The sequence below is a fragment of the Bidens hawaiensis genome, unplaced genomic scaffold, assembly GCF_021521415.1.
Source record: "Bidens hawaiensis isolate Kalapana, Puna unplaced genomic scaffold, B.hawaiensis_p1.1 tig00059160_1, whole genome shotgun sequence".
NCBI classification, from domain to species: Eukaryota; Viridiplantae; Streptophyta; class Magnoliopsida; order Asterales; family Asteraceae; genus Bidens; species Bidens hawaiensis.
Genome location: NW_027500665.1, coordinates 42,420 through 63,021, shown reverse-complemented (window position 1 = coordinate 63,021; position 20,602 = coordinate 42,420). Strand labels below are relative to the sequence as shown.

Sequence of the window (20,602 nt, the reverse complement as noted above, 5' to 3'; positions counted from 1 at the left end):
AATTTTGTAAACCGAAAAAATTGGGACCCCATTGACAAAAAATCCTGGGTCCGCCACTGCATATATTTATTCAACAACAAAGTCAAAAAGAGTAAACCAAATAAATATCCTAAAAAGCATTCATATATGTCAAACATAGGACAATATTATTTTAAACAAACATTTAAAAAAAACTTAGGCACATAAACTGAACATATGAATAGTTGAAGGACAAAACTTGTGAATTACAAATTATTTTTGGAAAAATTCCTAAAATAATCCAAATGAGGAGAGAGAAAAAAAAATAATCCTAACTATATCAAGATTCCCAAAACAACCCTAAAATATGTACTGAGAAGACGTATTGAGAATATAAACGACCATATTTTTTAACCAGTCAAAATGTGACACGTGTAAATGTACAGACACACCAGACGAGGTTTTTAAAAATCTCGTCTGGTCCGACCATATTTTTAAGTTAATTAACTTTTTAAAAAACCGTCTCTCCAGACGGTTTTTTTATGTTTCTCGTCTGGTCCGTTCAAATCATTATTAATCCTAACTTCATCTTCTTCATCTTCATCTTCTTCTTCATACCTACAAGATCTAATACCCACCTCCACGATTCACGAATTGTTTTGGAAATGGAATTAGAACTTGAATATGAGAATTCCATCAAAATCCATCTGTGTGTTTGGTTATAATTTTCTTTTTGGAATTGAAGTGAAAAAATAGCTAAAAATGACAAAAAATGGCCTTGAGTTAAACAAAGATAAAAACTCATCAGATGAACATAATCCTTTTATCTCTGAAGCAGCCATCAACAGTCTCCGGTAACAACCGTCCACCACTGTCGCCCGCCACAACCAGCACCACCACTACCCCTCTCACTTCAATCTGTCTCTTTCTCTACTCTCTTCTTAACTTCTCTTTATATTTAAATCAAATTTTCGCATGCATATTTTGATTTAAAAGACGTGGCAGATCTAAAGTCAGATGATAGATCTTGGCGGAATTACGTAGATGCCATAATCTTGATTTTTCTGCTTGTGGGTATATACAAGGAAAGTAATTAGAAGTCTGAATAAAGGATATTGTGGTGGTAGTGGCCGGAGATTAAACCACAGATCAACGGTTGCTAGTATTCGGACACTCACGAGAGAAATGTAAAAGATGGAGATAAAGATTTAAGAAGATGAAGATGTAGAAGATGAAGATGAAGAAGTTAGGATAAATAATAATTTGAACGAACCAGATAAGAAACATTAAAAAACAGTCTTGATAGACTGTTTTATAAAAAGTGAATTTAGATAAAATATGTCGGAACATACAAGATTTTTAAAAATCTCGTCTGGTGTGTCAGAACCTTTACAAATGTCATCTTTTGATTGGATTAAAAATCTCGTCGTATATTTTCCCAAAACGTCTAGTCAGTACATATTTCATGAGTCATTTTAGAAATGCGGACAAGAATAGGATCTTTTTTTTTTCTCTTTCTTGATTAAGATCATTTTTGGAATTATCCCATTATTTTTTCTCAATGCCACGAAGCAAACGGAATCTTTGTAGCGGTTACGATCCAACGAATAAGAAAGAGACACGAATAATCCGACATAGTACGAAACAACGTAAAACGACAGCGCGTGGACTACACATATCACCTTGCAAGCTGCCTTGTTTATGGCTGGTGGGACCCAGGTAAGACTAATATTATTCGGTCCTTTTTGACTCTTGTAAAGTCATAGCAGGTCAGATTGAACTTATTCCAAAGGTCCAAATAAAGTGTTTAATTAAGATGCAATACAATAGCTAATTTTTTAATAGCTATTTTCTAATGTTTTAAAAAGTGGATTGGCCGATTTAAAAATATAGAAAATATAAAAAAAAACATTAATTTAAAAATATAATAAATTAAATAATAAACTATAACGAACCAGCTTGTAACATCCTAAAATTTCAAGTAATAATATTATTTCTTATAATAATCATGTTTACTTAAGATGGTAAATAAAATAACGAAATAGTAAAGGGAAGATAAGTAGGCTAATTAAAGAGAATTAATCATGGACTAAAAATGAAATATGGGCCTTAGGTCCATGAGCTTAAGGGAGTATAAATACCCGTTAAACCCTAATCCTTTCCATTTTCATCCATCTTATTATCTCAACACACCTTAAACACACACAACCCTTTCCATTTTCGGCCGCAAGAGAGCAAGACAAGAATCCAAGATCGAACCTAGATAAATCCGGATAGATCATCGATACGCAAGCTTGATACAAGATAAAGATTTACAAACAAGTCAAGCTGTAACCTTGGAACACCATAAAGGTATGTTCTTGATCTTAAAGGTTACGTTTTTATGAACGAATAATCATGAAACTCAAACCTAGAGTAGATCGGGTCTAGTAAATTCATAAAGTAGCAAACTTGATGCTTAAAATGAACTCAATGGACCTACGGTAGTATACGGCTTGTAGATAAACCTTAGACCTAGCCTGTAACGTTTTAAATGAATAAAGATCCAAGCTTTATGCCTAAAACGAACTAGATCTAGACAATGAGTTGATAATGGACGTAAAACGGTTAGGAAGGATTGGGGTTTATGTGATCAAAAGGGGAATCATGGTTCGATAACCATTCTGAGCCTAAAATGGACTTAAGAATTGAAAGGTGAATCAGGAACATCAAACCTGGGGGTTCTCGGCCACCATGTGAACTCGGTCAACGAGGGTTCTTGGTGACCAAGGGTTCTCGGTCAACCCACGTTCTCGGCCATTATGGGAATTCGGTCAAGACCATGGTCCTCGGTCAGAATTGTGCTCTCGGTCGAACCATAAGGGTTCTCGGCCACGAGTTCTCGGCCAAGGAGTTCTCGGTCAGGGATTTCTCGGCCAGTTCTGTGACATTCGTCAATTTCGGGTCTCGATTCGTAGTTGTTTTGTAAACTTTATTGATGTAAACCGACCCGTTTTGTAAACCGAAACCTTTGATATAATAAAAATGATAGATTTTATGTTATAATATTGTTTTACACATGTTGGGTCTTGAAAACATTCATTTCGGTCTTTAAAACGCTTAAAAATCACTTAAAACGAACTTCGGGGGCCAAAACTGCCATTTTTGAAAATTTGGAAATAAACCCCTTCGCCGGCCGCGACGGGGCGGTCGCGTAGCGCGAAGGCAGACCTGCAACAACTCGTGTTTTTTGGCTATTTTTATGTAAGCATGTGACCAAAACACCTCATTTTCATGCAAGACCCTTTATGCTTGACCATTTCAACTTACCCTATATATACACCACCATTTCCATCCATTTCTGCTACAACTCCAAATTCTCTCTCAAATTCAAAGATCTTAAGGTTATTTTCATTGTGTTCTTGAAAGTTTGACTTCTAAAAGTCGAACTGAGTTTTATCTTTAATTCTAACTTGTTCATCTAACATTACTAACTCTTTAATATAGTGGTACAACATATATATAATACACACCCATTATTTCCTTTATTTGTTACTTCACCGACTCCGGTTGGTTAAGTTTCGAATGTCATAAGGCAAGGCTTCATGGAGGACTTCGTGTTCTTGATATATATTTACACACACATAACTTATTATACATATCACTTGTGACTAAATTCTAACCCTTTTTGTTTGTTCATCTTATTTACAAGTTCCATGGTGTGGGTTTGTATAAGACTAACCTCGGTTTAACCGAAACTAGTCCAAACCGGAAACCGAACTTTTGTTTACTAGTTTTGTTAAAATAGTTGTTTAAACATGTTTATTGCTAGATTTGAGTTTCAAAAATCATTTTTACAAGTTCTTTGATATTAAGCATATGGAATCCATCTATGAACTCGTTGGGAGATGGAAACCGAACTAAACCGAAACTTTTGCTTAAAAGACTTGTAGTTAACTTTTTTGTTGTAAAATTTAAGTTTTCTTCATTTATAAACCAATATACAAGTTCTATGATATTTGGGCATGTAGAAACCATCTATGAACTGTGAGATGGAGACCGAACCAAACCGAACTATACCGACTTTTACTGGCTTAAGACACACAAGTGTGTTTTTAGCTATCAAGACTTGTATATTTCTTTAAAAATAGTTTACAAACTGATTTTAATTATTTTCTTAAGTACTTGGAACTGTTGGATCCAACTTGATCTCATCACATAGTTTGGACCGACAAAACCGAACACTCGCTTTAACGTGCGTTGTTAGTTCTAAACAATAGATCAACATACTTGGTTAAGTGTTAGTATATTTTAATGAGTTATCTCATAACAATTAATATGTTGGAAAGTTGACTTTGGTTTGACCATTTGTCAAGACCCGAACCGACAACCCGAACACTCGTTAAAGACCCGTTTTAGTATCTTTGTCCCAAAGGAACTTGCATTTTAGCATTTTTCCCACCTTATTACTTAACATTGGTTAAGTAAATATTAAGGTTAGATACTTTAACCCGGTTTCGAGCAAACTTACGTTTTTAAAGGATTGTTATTATAAATTCTTAAATAGTTACATTTTAAACCTTGAACTTTAATTGTTTACTTTTTGCAACAATTATTTTATTTAAAGATCTTCAAGACAACCATTCTAAATCCAATATTTTATTGTCATTTAAGCCTTGCTCGTTAAACTTCATCCATCCGGTTATTCATCTTTTACCGATCAAGTTTTATACTTGAACGTGAGTAACTTCATACCCCGTTTTCTATCTTTTATTTTGGGGGTGACATTTCATCTTATCTAAACTAAATGTTTTATACTTGGGTCTTAAACCACAAACGTTGTTGTATACTTTACTTGAATAATTGCTCGATTTGGTGTTCTATGCTTATTTGTCTATGTGTTTATCACTTTTGGATGGTGGAACTATAAATCCTAGACCATTTGGCAACCCCTCATGGCAAGGTGTCGTTAACGTAATGCAATTAGCGATAACTATAAAATCCTAAACTATTTGGCAACCCCTTATAGTTGGGTGTCGCTAATTTGTTAGCGATAACTATTTATCCAAGTTTATAGCTATTATTTATGGTTTTGTATACTAGTTTTGTGGCTTTTCATACTATATATCTATTGTTCAAACTTATGATTTGCTCACCAACCTTTGTGTTGATAAAATTTATTTTATGAAATGTTACAGGTTTGCATCTAGGTTGATTTTGGAGTTCGGTGAAGAAAACGTCACAAATACCGTTAGGATATTAGCAAAAATGAACAATATTTGATTTGCTATATTTTGTTGTATTTGACTTATGAATATTTGGTTATGTGACATTTTCGATGTTGTGAAATGAAATGAGTTTGTTAAATATTGTCGCTTTAAATTAGTGTCATGCGCTTATGTAACATCCCGAAATTTCTAAAGTAATATTTATTATATTATTTTGTCGGGTGAAATAAACGAGTGAGTGGAACGATAATAATAGCAAAATATGAAGACTTAGTAGGATAATTAGATGGGATTAGATATGGACCAAAAGGAAATATGGGCCTTCGGTCCATGGGCTTAAGGGAGTATAAATACCCCCTTAAACCCCAATCCTTTCCATTCCATCCATTTATCCATCCTAATCTCTACACACACCCAAAACACACACAACCCGAACCAAGATCCAAAGGCGAGGACCCGAGCTCGTTGGTGCTAGATCGTCGTGACGAACCAAAGCAACAAGACCAGCTCGTGTTCGTAGTTTGACTCATTTACGGTACGTTTATATCGAGAACATGTTCGTTTAGGTTTGGATTAGTATAGAAATGATAGATCTGTGTTTGTATGGTAAAAACGAATCCTACAAAGCTAAACTTACTGAAAATGGTTAAGATTTGATGGGTTAATCGATTGATAAAAGAACCCGTAACCTGTATGCCTAAATCGCACCCCTTAAACATCGATGTTAGGCCGATTTGATGGTTGGGATTTGTAGGCGCTGGTCAGACGATTCCGTGGATACCTAAATCGAGTTATTTGGTTAAGAAACGAAGATGATTAAGGACGAACAGTAGCTGCAGCCGACAACTTCGCCTGCAAGCTAAGTTCGCCTGATGAACTTCGCCTGCAAAGCTAAGTTCGCCTGATGACAACTTCGCCTAAAAGCTAAGTTCGCCTGATGAAAACTTCGCCTGCAAAGCTAAGTTCGCCTAAGGTTCACCTTCGCCTAAAGCTAAGTTCGCCTAAGGTTTAACTTCGCCTAAAAGCTAAGTTCGCCAAAGGTTTAACTTCGCCTAAAGCTAAGTTCGCCTAAGGTTTAACTTCACCTAAAGTCAAGTTCGATTAGAAAATAAATTAAAAACGATAAGTAAAAGTAAGCTAATACTAGGCCACCAGATTAGATCAGGCGAGTATTGATACGTGTAACTTATACAGTCAGCCGAGCTCAGTTAAAGAAGGGATTTACAACTATCGGAGGAAGAAGCAGAGTTCAGGTGAGTTTCTAGCCCCATTCCTTGTTATGTTTTCGGGGCTGTGTGCATACTCGATGTGTTGTTAATACATTTATCCTAAGTGATAAGTGTATGCCATATGTGATATATGTGATGGATATGAATGATTACTTGTCGGTACGCGAACGATCTTCGGATATTGCGCGTACTGTCAGGTTAAAAATAAAGATACGAATATTATATATCGAAGATGTATGAACATTACAAATGAATACTTGTCGGGGCGTGAACGATCTTCGGATATTGCACGTATCGACAAGGGGTATGGTTGTTAAATGAATGATGTAAAGAACGCCTAGAGTGTTCTTATGCTATAATGTAATTATTGTATATGTGAAGTATGTGTATACAGGTACACGAATGGTATGTGAGTTCTACGTTCGACATAGTAAGTTAGGATGACAAATCCCTCTAGCTTCTGTCGGACATAGACTCGGCTGGTGGTGGCGTAGTTAAGGACTGCGGGCCTTATACGTAATGTAGATGATAGACGTAAACGTAGATAGGGACGGTGGGCCTTATACGTGTTACAGATAATAGACGACAACGTAGTTAAGGACTGCGGACCTTATACGTATTATAGATAGGCATCAGCATAGGAAAGGACTGTGGACCTTATACGTGCTGTATTTGTATTGTGGTAGCATAGGGGAGGACTGCGGACCTCGTACGTGCTATGTATTTGTATTATGGTAGCATAGGGGAGGACTGCGGACCTCGTACGTGCTATGTATTTGTATTGTGGTAGCATAGGGGAGGACTGCGGACCTCGTACGTGCTATGTATTTGTATTGTGGTAGCATAGGGGAGGACTGCGGACCTCGTACGTGCTATGTATTTGTATTGTGGTAGCATAGGGGAGGACTGTGGACCTCGTACGTGCTATGAATTAGGTTGCAACATAGGGAAGGACTGTGGACCTTGTACGTGTTGTGGATGTAGGATGGTATAGGGAAGGACTGCGGACCTTGCACGTACCATGAATGGTGAACATAGGTAAGGACTGCGGACCTTTTACGTGTTCACGACCTTGAGTACAGGTATAGACGGCGGACTATGAACGTACTCTCGGTAGACTGAGGTTAGTGATTGTAGATATGTATGTATGTATGGTAGTAAGTATGTATGTAGAACAGAAGGGTAACTAGTTAAGTATGGATATGTATTTTCGGATATGTATGTATGTTTATGTATTGTATGGCGTCCAATTAACTAGAACTCACTCAGCGTAGCTGACTTTTAGTATGCACGCAAGTGAGTAGAATGAGACAGCTAGCTTGAGCGGGCACATGGTGGGCGAATAGGAGACTGGCATCTGAAGACTCAACATGTTTTAATGTAATTGACGTTTATTTTTGAAAGACAATAATGTTTAATTAAGGCAAGTTTTGGATTGTTGTAACGTTTCACGAAAGTTTTTATATTCCGCGAAAGTTTTAATGAACTCTGATTTGTAAGAACTGTGTTTATGAGTAAATCCGACGCTAAAGTAAGGCTACCGGATTCGGGGCCTTACAGCTTATGAGCAATCGTTGCACCCCGGCATGTTCCGCCGCCTTTGGTCGGGGTGTGACAAGTTCTCTGTGGGGGTTTTAGGCCATAATGGACAGTTGGGCCTGAATCAACTAAGTCCACTTGAAGCTAAGCCCATGTTCAATTTAAACGAACTGAGCCCATTATCTTAAGCAATCAAGCAAGCCCAACTTAGAAAACACATTAGATAACTAAAATACCAACTTAAATAGGTATGCGGTTAATTAACAAAGATGTATATTTAACAGTTAGCCGTGCTCAATTAAGGAAAGGGATAATGATTAACGCCGAACGCAACAGGGTTCAGGTGAGTTTCTAGCCCCATTTATGTGTTATGTTTTCGGGGTTGCGTGCATACTCGATGTGATTGTTAATACATTTATCCTAAGTGATAAGTGTATGCCTTATGTGATTATGTGAAAGGTAAGAATGATGGCTTGTCGGTACGTGAACGATCTTCGGATATTGTACGTGCTGTCAAGATATAATGTTATGTATAAGCTATGAATGATATGTATGTATGTTATGAATGAATGTAAGAGATAGAAAGGTAGAAAAAGGACTGGACCCTAATAATATCCAAGGCAGAAAAGGGACCGAGCCCTTTAATAATCTCGAGGCAGAAAAAGGGACCGGACCCTGATAACTTCCGAGGCAGAAAAAGGGACTGGACCCTAATAATATCCAAGGCATAAAACGGGACCGGACCCTAATAATATCCGAGGCAGAATAGAATAGAGTAAAGTAGAATTTGATTTATGAGAGTATGAACGGAAGTATGTATGTATGTAAAGTATGTAATGTTATTAACTAGAACTCACTCAGCGTAGCTGACTTTTAGTATGCACGCATGTGAGTAGAATGAAACAGCTCGCTTGAGAGGAGCACGTGGCATTGAATAAGAGGCTGGCATTGGAAGACGTTTATGTTTAATATTATGGATTAATGTAATGCTTATGAAAGTTTTTATATTCCGCGTATGTTTTTATTAACTCTGATGATTAGAACTATGTTGATGAGTAAATCCAACGTCTAAATGTGAGGCACCGGTAACAGGGCCTTACACAGCTCAACCAAAAATGATTAAGTTAATGAAACTAAACTGATAGAGAGATTGACAGACCGGTTTAAACTGGTTTGAAAGCTATAAAAGTCATCCATGTAATTAGGGAGACAAACCACCAAAATACAAATGGATGGACTTCACACAAGGTGAACCTGCAATCGAAAAAAAGACACGACTAATAAAACTATTAAATACGAATACGGTATTAAATTTAGCTTCTCATTATGTGTTATAACTTTGTCTTAAAAGTCACATGTCCTTTACACACACTCATATACTCATATTTCCACCGCCTAAACAACTCATAGAGAAAATATACTCTCATACTAAGTTTTGAACATTGGTCTTCACTCATAAAAGCAAGAGCGTTTACCATCCAGTTAAGGTTGGAATAACAAATTACATGTCTTATAAATCAATTTTTGTTTGCGTAATATAGTGTAAGTATTAATTCCCCCATTTTCTTTCTGTGTGCTCCAAAAGGTCATTGCATCCTGTATACAAGCTATTTGCAATTAGTAATATATCATAGAGAACCGTTGTAGATTCTACAACAATCGATGTGATTCAACCGACTAGTCAAGTCACAATTATTTGAATAATTTAATTTAGCTACATGCACGAAGTATGAATCACCTCCTAACTTGAAGATGCATCTATCGGTCTATAGCCCACATCATGATGGTTTTAAAAGGAGGGCTCACAATAACTATAGCAAATCGCAACACGGATTTTTGACATGAAGATCGCACTATTTGTTATATTGACTAAGAGCATTCACATTGTAATTCTTATTTTCATCAACATAATTAAATAAAAAAACATACTTATTTATAAAATTTGTTTATACCTGATACATCCGACTCCTCATATATATCTCTATTCAACTAAATAATATTTTTCTTTATATTATATTTTCTCTTTCTTTTCTTTAAAAAAAATTATACACAATCAATATATATGGAGTGAATAGTAATCCTGTTATGTAGGGAACTACTATTCAAACCATATATCTATAGTCTCTAGTCTATACCATAATAGAGTAAAATTGATAAAACTGTAAACTTTTCTTTTACATAAAAAGGAGTATAAATCATGGGCCGGGCCTTCTTTTTGGTTGTCTAATATTTCAATTTACAACAGCTTTGTTATCAAAAAGTTTATATCAATAAGCCCACAGCCCTAGCCCTAGCCCCTCAAGCCCACAAGTCTCTTTTTTGTTTTTTGTTTTTTCTTTTCATTATTTTTGTTGTTGTTGAAAGTTTAATAAGCAAGTAACATAATTATAAACGTGTAAAATGCATTCCCTATTTTGGCGGCTGAAAAATTCGGATAAGTTGGTATAGAATAAAAATAAAAAAATGATAACTATATTTTAGAATTAAAATAAAATTAATAAAACATACGACTCTCTTCTCAAATTTATAAGATATTATTATATCTGTCAGGGTTTTGAGTTTTGAAATGGAATGTAACAAACAGCCCAATCTCTCTCGTCACTATATATGTATATATATTATTATATATTGCCTTCAACGCCGATAAAATTTTTGACGAAGTTTTCTTCTACCCTAGAACATCAAAGGTACTTGATTAATTTTTGTTTATTATTGTTTTAATTGATTTTATTGTTCTTTCATTCCTTCAATTCTTCATACATGCAGCTTCAACTTGCATGCATGTATCTTAATCTTTACTGATTAATCACCACCAACTTCTAAGCAGAACCAAAACTTTTTAGTCACAGAGTCATCACAAGGTTGTTTTCTGATTCGACTACAACTAAAAGGTTCAACTTATGTTTTTCTTATAAGTTTAATTTATATATATATATAATTAACAAGTTCCGGTGATTGGAGGGTCAACGGTCTCCCTTGAACCTCGTTCCGTGATTCCTCTTACCCTCCCAAAAACATTCTTTTTGTAGTTAGTAAAGAGATGATATATAGAAATACTCACAAGGTACAAAATTTTGTTTTAGTGTTATATATTAGTGTATTTTGACGTTACGCCAGTAGAAATTTCAACATCGAACCCGTAGAAAATCCAAATCTAAGTGATAAACAATCGATCGTCCGTCCCTAGAAATTTTCCAAACCCACATAATTTTGTGGCTTCGCCACCGCAAGCCATAGGACATATCAAACCCTTAGGAGTATTAATAAAAGTTGGCAAGGCCTCGGCCAACCGGAAAAAAAAATAATAAAAAACCCTTAGGAGTTAGGAGTGCCCTCACATATATTAACTTTTTTTTTCTTTTGGTGTTATTGATTTTGTTTAAATCACATTTTTTTTAATGTAATATTCTTATCTGCACATTTTGCTCAAGACATTATATATTGTATAAAATGCTAAAAATATAAAAGAATGATATTATTGTGACATGTTCTTGTATATTGACATGAATTATTTGTTATAAATGCATGGCAAATCAAGGATCAATGGGTACCGAAAGACCGAGATCATGGACCGATCTTCCAATGGAAATGCTATCATTCATCGCCATCAAATTACCGCTCCTCGAACTCTTAAGTTTCCGAGGAACATGCAAAGATTTTCGCTCTGCTTCATCAACTGCCACGGCTGCAATAGAATCATCCAAAAAACCCTGGCTCCTCTTCCACAAATCCGGAGATTCAAAATTTGTCATCTACAACGAAAACAAAACCTACAACCGAGAGATTCCAGACATCGCTGGCGCAGTCTGTCTCGCGTCATATCAAGGATGGTTGCTTCTACACAAGGATAACACAATGTTTTTCTTTTCCCCATTTTCCCTATCCAAAATCCCCCTCCCGAAGTTCCCAAAACCACAAATCCAGGGCCACGTGGGAGCGTTTTCCAACGCTCCCACGTCGAAAACATGCATTGTTTCCATCATCAACCCTATAGACAGTCCGTGGTTCGAAATAAACATGATTTCAAAGGGGGGAAACACTTGGACACAACATAAAGTACCCGGGTACTATGGATCAAACCTTAATGTGACCGGAGCAACATATGATAACAAGGGTGAAACATTTTATTACATGTTTGGTGAGAAATCTGTGTTGGGGTTTTCGGTTAAGGATAAGATTGGGACGAAGTACAACATCGTTGAAGGTTCAACGACGCGCAAAGATACGGAGTATTTGCCGTATTTTTACTATGAAAACATGTTTCCTAAGAAGAAGATAAAGCTTGAAGATGATGAATATGTTGATGTTTGTGGATTAACATATGAGAATAAAAACTCTAAGAGTATAGTGTATTTGAAAGAAGCTGTTAATGTTTCTGAGACCAAGACAAGAATGTGTAAGGCTGTTTGGATTCAACCATGGTTTTATGAAGCAAGTAAAGATCTGCAATGGTAAGTGCTTGTCGCCAAATTGTTAGGATTTGATTCTTCATGTCTTTATATAGATTTTTATTCTCAAACTTTTTTTCTTCTTCATTATTTTTGTTTTAAAGTGGATGGATATTTGAATATTGAATTTATTATTGATGGTGGTTTTGCTTTTTTTAATTTTTTTATGGAATTAATCTCGACCTTGTTAGTTTGTTAAGGATTAGTTAAAACTAGTGTTTTATCCGGTAAAATTCGGGCTGTGGTAAAACTCAATCATGTTGAGACAGTAAATCGACACGAATTCAGTCGGTTTCAGTAATCTGTGTTATTGTACCACAACTAAATAACAAAAAGAATATTGAGGCGGACGAATGGGGTGGCGTGAGTCAGTAAAACTCGATCGTTGGTAAAATGCAACCGTTATCGATCCCGGACGTTGAGGTGGCGAGTCTATGCGAATTCGGTCGGTTTCTGTCACGTTCATTACGGTACCAGAACTAAAAAAAATCAGTATTCGGTTGGTTTTCGTTACGACACTAGAACTAAAACAAAACACGGTGAGTTTACGCAAATTCAGTCGGTTTCCGTCACGTTCATTACAGTACCAGAACTGAAAAAATCAGTATTCGGTTGGTTTTCGTTACGACACTAGAACTAAAACAAAACACGGTGGGTTTAGGCGAATTCGGTCAGTTTCCGTCACGTTTATTATGATACCATAACTAAAACATTGTTTTTTGGTCGCTTTTTTACGTAAGTTACGGACCGAAACTAAAAAAAGTAAATGTTTGCATGTATAATTTCTTATTGAAAAGAAATGAACTAGTCCTATAACAACATATCTTTTGGTTATAAAAAGTTCAAATAAGGCAAAGAAGAATATGCGGGTCAACCCGGCCGACCCGTCAACTCTATTGAAAATTCACCATCATTTTAGTCATATAGTCGAAATTGAATTTAAAACCACTCAAAATTTACCAACGAAATTGTTTTGTAACCACCTAACAGAAAATTCACACACATATCATTAACATAATTTTATTAAAGTAGAACTCTTAGATAAACGACGCAAACAAATCTTTTAGTACTCCCAATCTCCTTTACGCGCCCATATTGGATCATCATATGGTCGTGATACATTTGATAAGTAATAACCGTCTTCCTTGAATAGCCAAAAAAGATTCTGCTCGTCACACTCAGCGCATACAGTATTTTCCACATCTTTATCAAAAATATGAAAATGTGCAGATCGAGACTTGTAGTAAAAATCTCCTACGAAGAGAGTGTTTCCCCATATGTTGTCACAAAAATTGAATTTATAAGGAAGATCAGGAGTAACAATGTGATGCCCAAGATCATCGTCACCTAATCTCACATAAACATCGATCTGTGAATTTGGAATTGCGCTGTGTATTTTTATAAACCAATGTGTAGTATAACACCAACTTTGAGAAGGGGTTATGAAAAAGGAAGTGAAATAGGTCAATGCAATGGAAAGTGAACAAAGTTTCTTCATAGCAAAAATATTCATTTTCAAGTTCCAAACTTAGTACTTGTGTGTTCCTCCCATATTACATGTATTTATATACAATGCATGTATAATGAAAATTAATTTGCATATCTACAATCAAATATTTGCAATGCACAAATTACTATGCTTTTACTTCATGTTTAAAGTAAAATGTACAATAAATTAATAGCTTGCATGCATATGATCTCTTAATATTTAATTATAAAACATGTTTAAATAATAGTTTCCTTATATTTTCTGTGAAACATTTCACTACTGATTAATTATTTTCTAGTTTTGTTTGTTTCACACTACAATTGTAATTCTACTAGTTCTGTATATCGTTTGTAAAATAGAGAAAAAAAATGTGAAATACTTTTATTATTTTCCCATGTTTCAACATCTCTTTTGAGGTGTTTAATTTAATTCAATGCATTTGATCCGTTTGACCCATGCAATGTACTTTGACCATGATAACTTGATATTTAGTAATTAACTTATTATGCATAATTAATATCTTTAGCTGTTTTCTTATTTTTTGAATGATTAAATTTGTATACTTTATAGTCTATAAGGATTGAACCTACACTTTCTACTTCATACCCTAACCATCTTATCACCACGAAAATAGAAATAACATAATATTTTAACTGTTGTTAAGACATTTAATTTCTATTGCATTATACTGAATTGACCCATTCAGAAGGGCAATCATATTTATTTTCCTGAATTTTGGTTTTGCTGAAAATAAGATATCAATAGTAAATTAGTAATACTACACATATCAAGTCAACCAAAACATTAATATTATTCCATCTATTCAATATTCATATTTTCCCCTCAAATATTTTTTTTAAACAACCAACTAAGTAACGATGGGTACTCTGTACGCGGCCCCATTGAGTAATTCTAGTATTGTTATTAATATATTATTATTATTTAAAAATTGGGGGTATTACATGTCGTCATCATGCATGATGTATCGAGATGAAGTAGAATGTAAGGTCCCAAACCTACGAAGTTTATTGTTTATAATTCATAAGCAAATAGTTCATATGGAATTAAATTCTAACTAAATTATCGTTGTAGACCATTTTTGGGCTCGTTTATAATTGTAAATTCGATGGTGCCTTGCGCTTAAACCTAGAAGGATAATTCCAAATTGTTAGAGGTGATCAAATCATATACGAAAACTCAAGAATCCATAGGTGCAACGCGATGGGTCTTTTATTTTCTTCGGCAGGGAGGAACAAAATGGTGACATTAGGTTTGGGAATTAATTATCAAAGATACATGTACATAATATCCATAATCTAATATAGTTAAAGACTACTAATAATCTCGTTTAATATACAAACCCCCTGATGTATGTGTAACGCTTTTCTTGTTTCCCTCGTCTAGTTTCTTGCTAGTCATAGTTTTGTTGTTTTTTTTATTTATATATCTGACGCCTTTCAAAAAAATATATATACAAACCATGCAACAAACTTTATGCGGAATTGGGATGTCACATAGAATGTGTAGGTGTGAGTATTGCTAGTTTGCTACATGAGAAATTATTTGGTTATTGAATTTTTTATATTTTAAATAGTCAAGTTTACCACTGAAATTGTTTGGTAATCATAAATTATGAGCTCCACTTGATAATAACAACACAAACCAATGATATATCATTAATATAAATTTATTAGAGTAGAATGATTAGATAAACATCCAAACAAATCTTTTATTCCCATTGTCCTTTAAGAACCCATATTGGATCATCATATGATTTCCATTGACTTGATAAGTAATACCCGTCTTCTTTTAGTAGCCAAAAAAGATTCGCCTCGTCACAATTATAGCAAGTAGTCAACGCTGCCGGTCCATCAAAAACATGAAAATGCGCAGCTCGAGAATTATAGTAAAAATCTCCTACGAAGAGAGTATTTCCAAGGATGCTATCGCAAAAATCAAATTTATACCCAAGATCGTAAGTAATATTGTGGTGCTCAAGATCATTGTCACCTGATCTCACATGAGCGTCGATTTGTGAATTTGGAATTGCGGTGTATATTTTAATTGTCCAATGTGTAGAAAACATACAAAAGCTTTGAGAAGGGATTATGAGAAAGAAAGTGAAATAGGTTAATGCAATGAAAAGTGAACAAAGTTTCTTCATAGCAAAAATACCCATTTTTTCAAGCTCTAAACATTGAGTACTTGTGTGTTCCTCTCATATCACATATTTATATACAATGCATGTATAATGAAAATTAATTTGCTTATCTACAAACAAATATTTGCAATGCATAGATTACAATGCTTTTACACCATATTTGACGTAAAATATGCAACAAATTAATAGCTTGACTATAATAACACAATATTTAATGATTACCATAATATGAAACATTGCACAACTAACTTATTTTCTAATTCTGTTTGTTTAATGCTATAATTGTAGCTATATTTTTTATATTGTTTGTACTAGAGACCATACAATGTGAAATCCTATTATTATTTTCTCTCGTTTCATTTTAATGCACTATTTTGACGTTTGTATTAATTCACTATAACTCGTTTGACGTGTTATATTTTAATGCGATGCATTTTGACCCGTTTGACATTTTTTTAATTTTAATGCACTATATTTTAACCATGGTTGACTTATATCTTAATATTTAATGATTAAACATGTTTTAAATAAAAATATATGTAATTTTACCATTATACTCACTCCGTCTCTCTTTAAATGTCATGGTTTGAAAAACACAAAGTTTAAGGTAGATTGAATGATTATTTTTTTTACTTAACAAATAACAATAATAATCTTTGAAATTTGTTCCACCAATATTATTTATTAATGATATTTTATCTTCGAATTCAACCTTAAACTTATTTTCTAGATCGTTATACTCTTGAATTGGTTTTTATCTCCGATCCAACTTGTACCTTTGGACTAAAATGACAAAAAAAAAGAAGAAGTTATACCTTTTAATTAAAGTGACAATTTTCGCCAAACCGTTTAGAAAAAAAAGGCCTTTAACTCTACTCGTGACTTGGTATCATTACATTTAGAGTAAGTTACACGCAGGCAGGGTAGTCAACGGCCACATGCCCGAAATATTTTTAAATAAAAAAGTTACATGTATTTTTATATAAAAAATATGTATAATCAATGTATCAACACAATTACATAACCACTATCTTAGTATAGTGGCAAAGAAATATCATGACATCTTATTTGAGACATTTTAAGTTTATTTTATACAAAAGTTTTTTACACAACTCAAAGCATAACCGATTAAGTCCATTAAAGATTAAATTGTTTAAACCCAATAAAATGTTCCTTTTACTTAAGGCTTAAAAAACTTTTTCGCCTTAGGCCCAAAAAAATTTTCATCTTCTCGAAGCTAGCCCTGGTTACACGGCATGTCATGTGCTATGTCAAAGTCTAATTTTTCGTCGTTAAATCACGGATATCGTGCTATTGTTGTCATCTTTTTTGTCCATGAGGTAGATATGCTTTAGAAATTCTCATTTTGAAAAATTATTGTTTTACCCTTAGTTTTAAAAGATAAAAAAAATCAAATAACTAACGTGACTTCAAGTCTTCATGCTATGGAACTTTGAATCTAGTGATTGTATTTGTGAACCCATTTGTCATTTTTACAACTGGAGGTGATGTCAAGTGATGGGATTTTGAATTCTTAAAAAAATAATGAATCATGTAATTCTCTAAATTAACCTTTTTGTGTTTAATTAAGCCTATATATACCTTATAATTAATAATTAACCTAATTAACAAACCCAAAATCAAATGGGAACACTCAGATCTAATTCCAAGCACATTAAATTAATTTATAAATTAGAAAAATATATTATGTTACATCGAACTAGAAAGCAAACGAGTGACAAGTTGCACCGCTAGCTTTTAATATTATTGTAAAACCAAGTCTTTTATAAACTACTTTGATCGATCTTGGAGTCATAACATTACTATGCATAACCCGTTTGACTCAGCTGCGTAGCTGCACAACCTCAGTCGTGAAAAACCAAAAATATCAACAGCAAAAGAAATAAACATGTGTTGATTGTCGAGACGCGAGGTTTTGAGATAAGGACCGGAGGAGGTGAGGTGAGGTGGGGTGGGTTGGGGTGTTTTGCACTTTTGCTAACTATTTTAGAGTTAAGCTTTGTTTTTGGCCTTTTTGGTAAAAAAATTCGCGAAGGGCAATAGTGAGAGAGTGAGAGTAAAGGCTGATTTTTATATTGCTAGATATATTTGTTTTCAAATAGTTTTTATAAGGGAAAAATGACATACATATCATTGATATAACTTTATTAGAATGTAGTTATTACATAAACAAAATTAGTAATCTCTTACTCCCATTTTCCTCTAAACATCCATGCCGGATCGTTAGGCGACGATTTAAATTCCCCTGACACATAATACCCATCTTCTTTTAGTAGCCAGTGAACACTTGCACGTCCACCATATTTGCATGGAAACATATGCTCTATTTCTTTATCAAACACATGAAAATGCGCAGCTTTAGCATTGGAGTAAAAATCTCCGGTAAAAAGAGTATTACCAAAGATACTTGAACAAAAAATGAACTTATAGGGACTCTGATGAGTAATGCTGTGAAGCCCAAGATCATCGTCTCCTGATTTCACATATGCATTAATGACCTGTGAAGAATAGTCTCCATTGTAAATATAAATGGAATAATTTCTAGCGAAAGGACATTGACTATGAGAAGGGGTTATCATAAAACAACTGAAATGGACCACCAGAAATAAAAGAAAATAGCTTTTCTTTGAAACCAAAATACTCATCTTTCAAGATCCAAACAATGAGTAATTGAGTGTGTTCCTCTCTTGTCACAAATTTATATACAAATACTTAAAGTATATACGCAATTTTATAGAAAGTTTTTATTATCATAATGTCTAGTAGTATTCTGTAACATAATATGCAATAAATAGAGTAGATATGTTATATTCAATGAGTTAATATTCGGTTTTTTAATAAACCAAAATATTCATTGCATGTGATTAAATTTGAAGAACCATTTAAGCTTATTAGATAGTTAATGAGTGTCAATGCACATTTAATTATATTTAATTATCTTCATTTTATGAAAAATTAAAAAATGGTATTTTCATATTAAATAGGTTTGACTATAATTCAAAACTTTGTGCTATGGTAGTATGGTGTTTCTCCTCTAAATAAAGATGTTGGGAATTAAATCATTGCAATTTGCAAATGTAAAAGTTAAGATTTTATGTGAAAAAATTTATTATTAGAAAAAGTGGGTTTGACTATACCTACACCAATATATGGTTACATTTACAAAAATCATTAATTATTTCCTAAACATTAAACACACATTTAACCATTTATTAGTTATTAATACTCAAATATCAAGAATTAAAATATAAATGAAGACAAAATTGAGAAGTATGAAAAGAATTTGTGATAAAAAAAAACTTTTTAAAAATAAATTCAATAAAATATAAAAAAATCATTACTTGGAATATAAATAAAAGCGAAAAAATTTAAAAAATAAAATGTTTCCGTCATCATTCGCATTCAACAAAATAATTAAAAAATAAAAAAAAATTGACATAAAGACACAATGGCGAATGAAAAAAATACACAATTATAATTAAAAAAAGACACAATAGATTGCAAAATATAACACAATGCTGAACAAAATATAGCATAATGTTGAGTAATACAATACAATATAAAGAAAAAAAAACACAATGTCAAGGAAAAAAACACAATCAATGACGAATGATAAACACAAAACAATGATAAATAAAAAAGCCACAACAATTTTTTTCACTTACCATTGTGTTTTTTTTATGAAAACGAGAAAGATGGTGAAAACATTTTTGTGTTTTTACCTTTTTCGTTTTTTTATTTACTTTTGAGTTATGATTTTTTTATTTATTATTATTTTTTAAATTTTTTAAGGGTTTTTTTGTGTGGCTATAACTTTTCTCATCTTTCTCATTTTTGTTCTCTTTTATAAAATAATTTGACCCTTATTATTATACCTTTTTAGCTGTAAATCATTTGATTTTTTTAATATTAAGAAAATGTTTTTAATAAATCATTCTTTTGACATGATATTCCTTATTGATCGATCTCTATCCATAATTCCTTATAAATCTCTATAGACTAAATAATTGATGATTTTAAATCCACGATTAATTCTCTTTCCTCATAATCTAGTATCTAATGTTTCATGTCAAAAAAGTGACTTGGGTTGTTAGTTTTTTTGATAATTCTATTTATGATCTTTAGTCAATATCTTAAAATAGATAAATATATGATTGTATCTTTGGATAATAACATGTTTTTGTTTAAGTTCTTATCATAGAGTGATTAGTATAATTTTGATTTATAAATGTTGTTTTGTTGTTCGAGCCTCTTGCATCTTGCTAGTGTGCCGTGTTTTAATGAAAATTGTCGTTCAAAAGAAAAATACATATGAGGCTAAATTAAATACGCTTTTAATAGTTACAATTTTCTCTAGCTTCATTTAATTTAATTATAATATGTAACATCTACTCATCTAGTCTGCTAATTAAACGTTTATAAAATTCAAGTTAAAATGCTAAGAACGTTTAAAAACTACCAACAAGTTTATTATACATTTCTAAAGCCGCCCACGAAACAAACCATATTCTCCAAACAAGTACAAAATCAATAGCTACGTACACCTTTGG

At 33.2% G+C, this 20,602-nt stretch overlaps 2 protein-coding genes across 2 annotated transcripts; one reads left to right on the top strand and one right to left on the bottom strand.

Annotated features, from left to right (window-relative positions):
• The first annotated feature begins 11,414 nt into the window (after positions 1-11,414).
• Positions 11,415-12,388, top strand: LOC143602555 (F-box/kelch-repeat protein At1g57790-like). The gene has a single exon (XM_077079617.1). The coding sequence runs from the start codon at positions 11,459-11,461 to the stop codon at positions 12,386-12,388; it is 930 nt and encodes a 309-aa protein (XP_076935732.1). The 5' UTR covers positions 11,415-11,458.
• A 1,056-nt stretch (positions 12,389-13,444) lies between these two features.
• On the bottom strand, positions 13,445-13,894 carry LOC143602558 (S-protein homolog 5-like). Its single transcript, XM_077079620.1, has one exon. The coding sequence runs from the start codon at positions 13,892-13,894 to the stop codon at positions 13,445-13,447; it is 450 nt and encodes a 149-aa protein (XP_076935735.1).
• Positions 13,895-20,602: the final 6,708 nt, after the last annotated feature.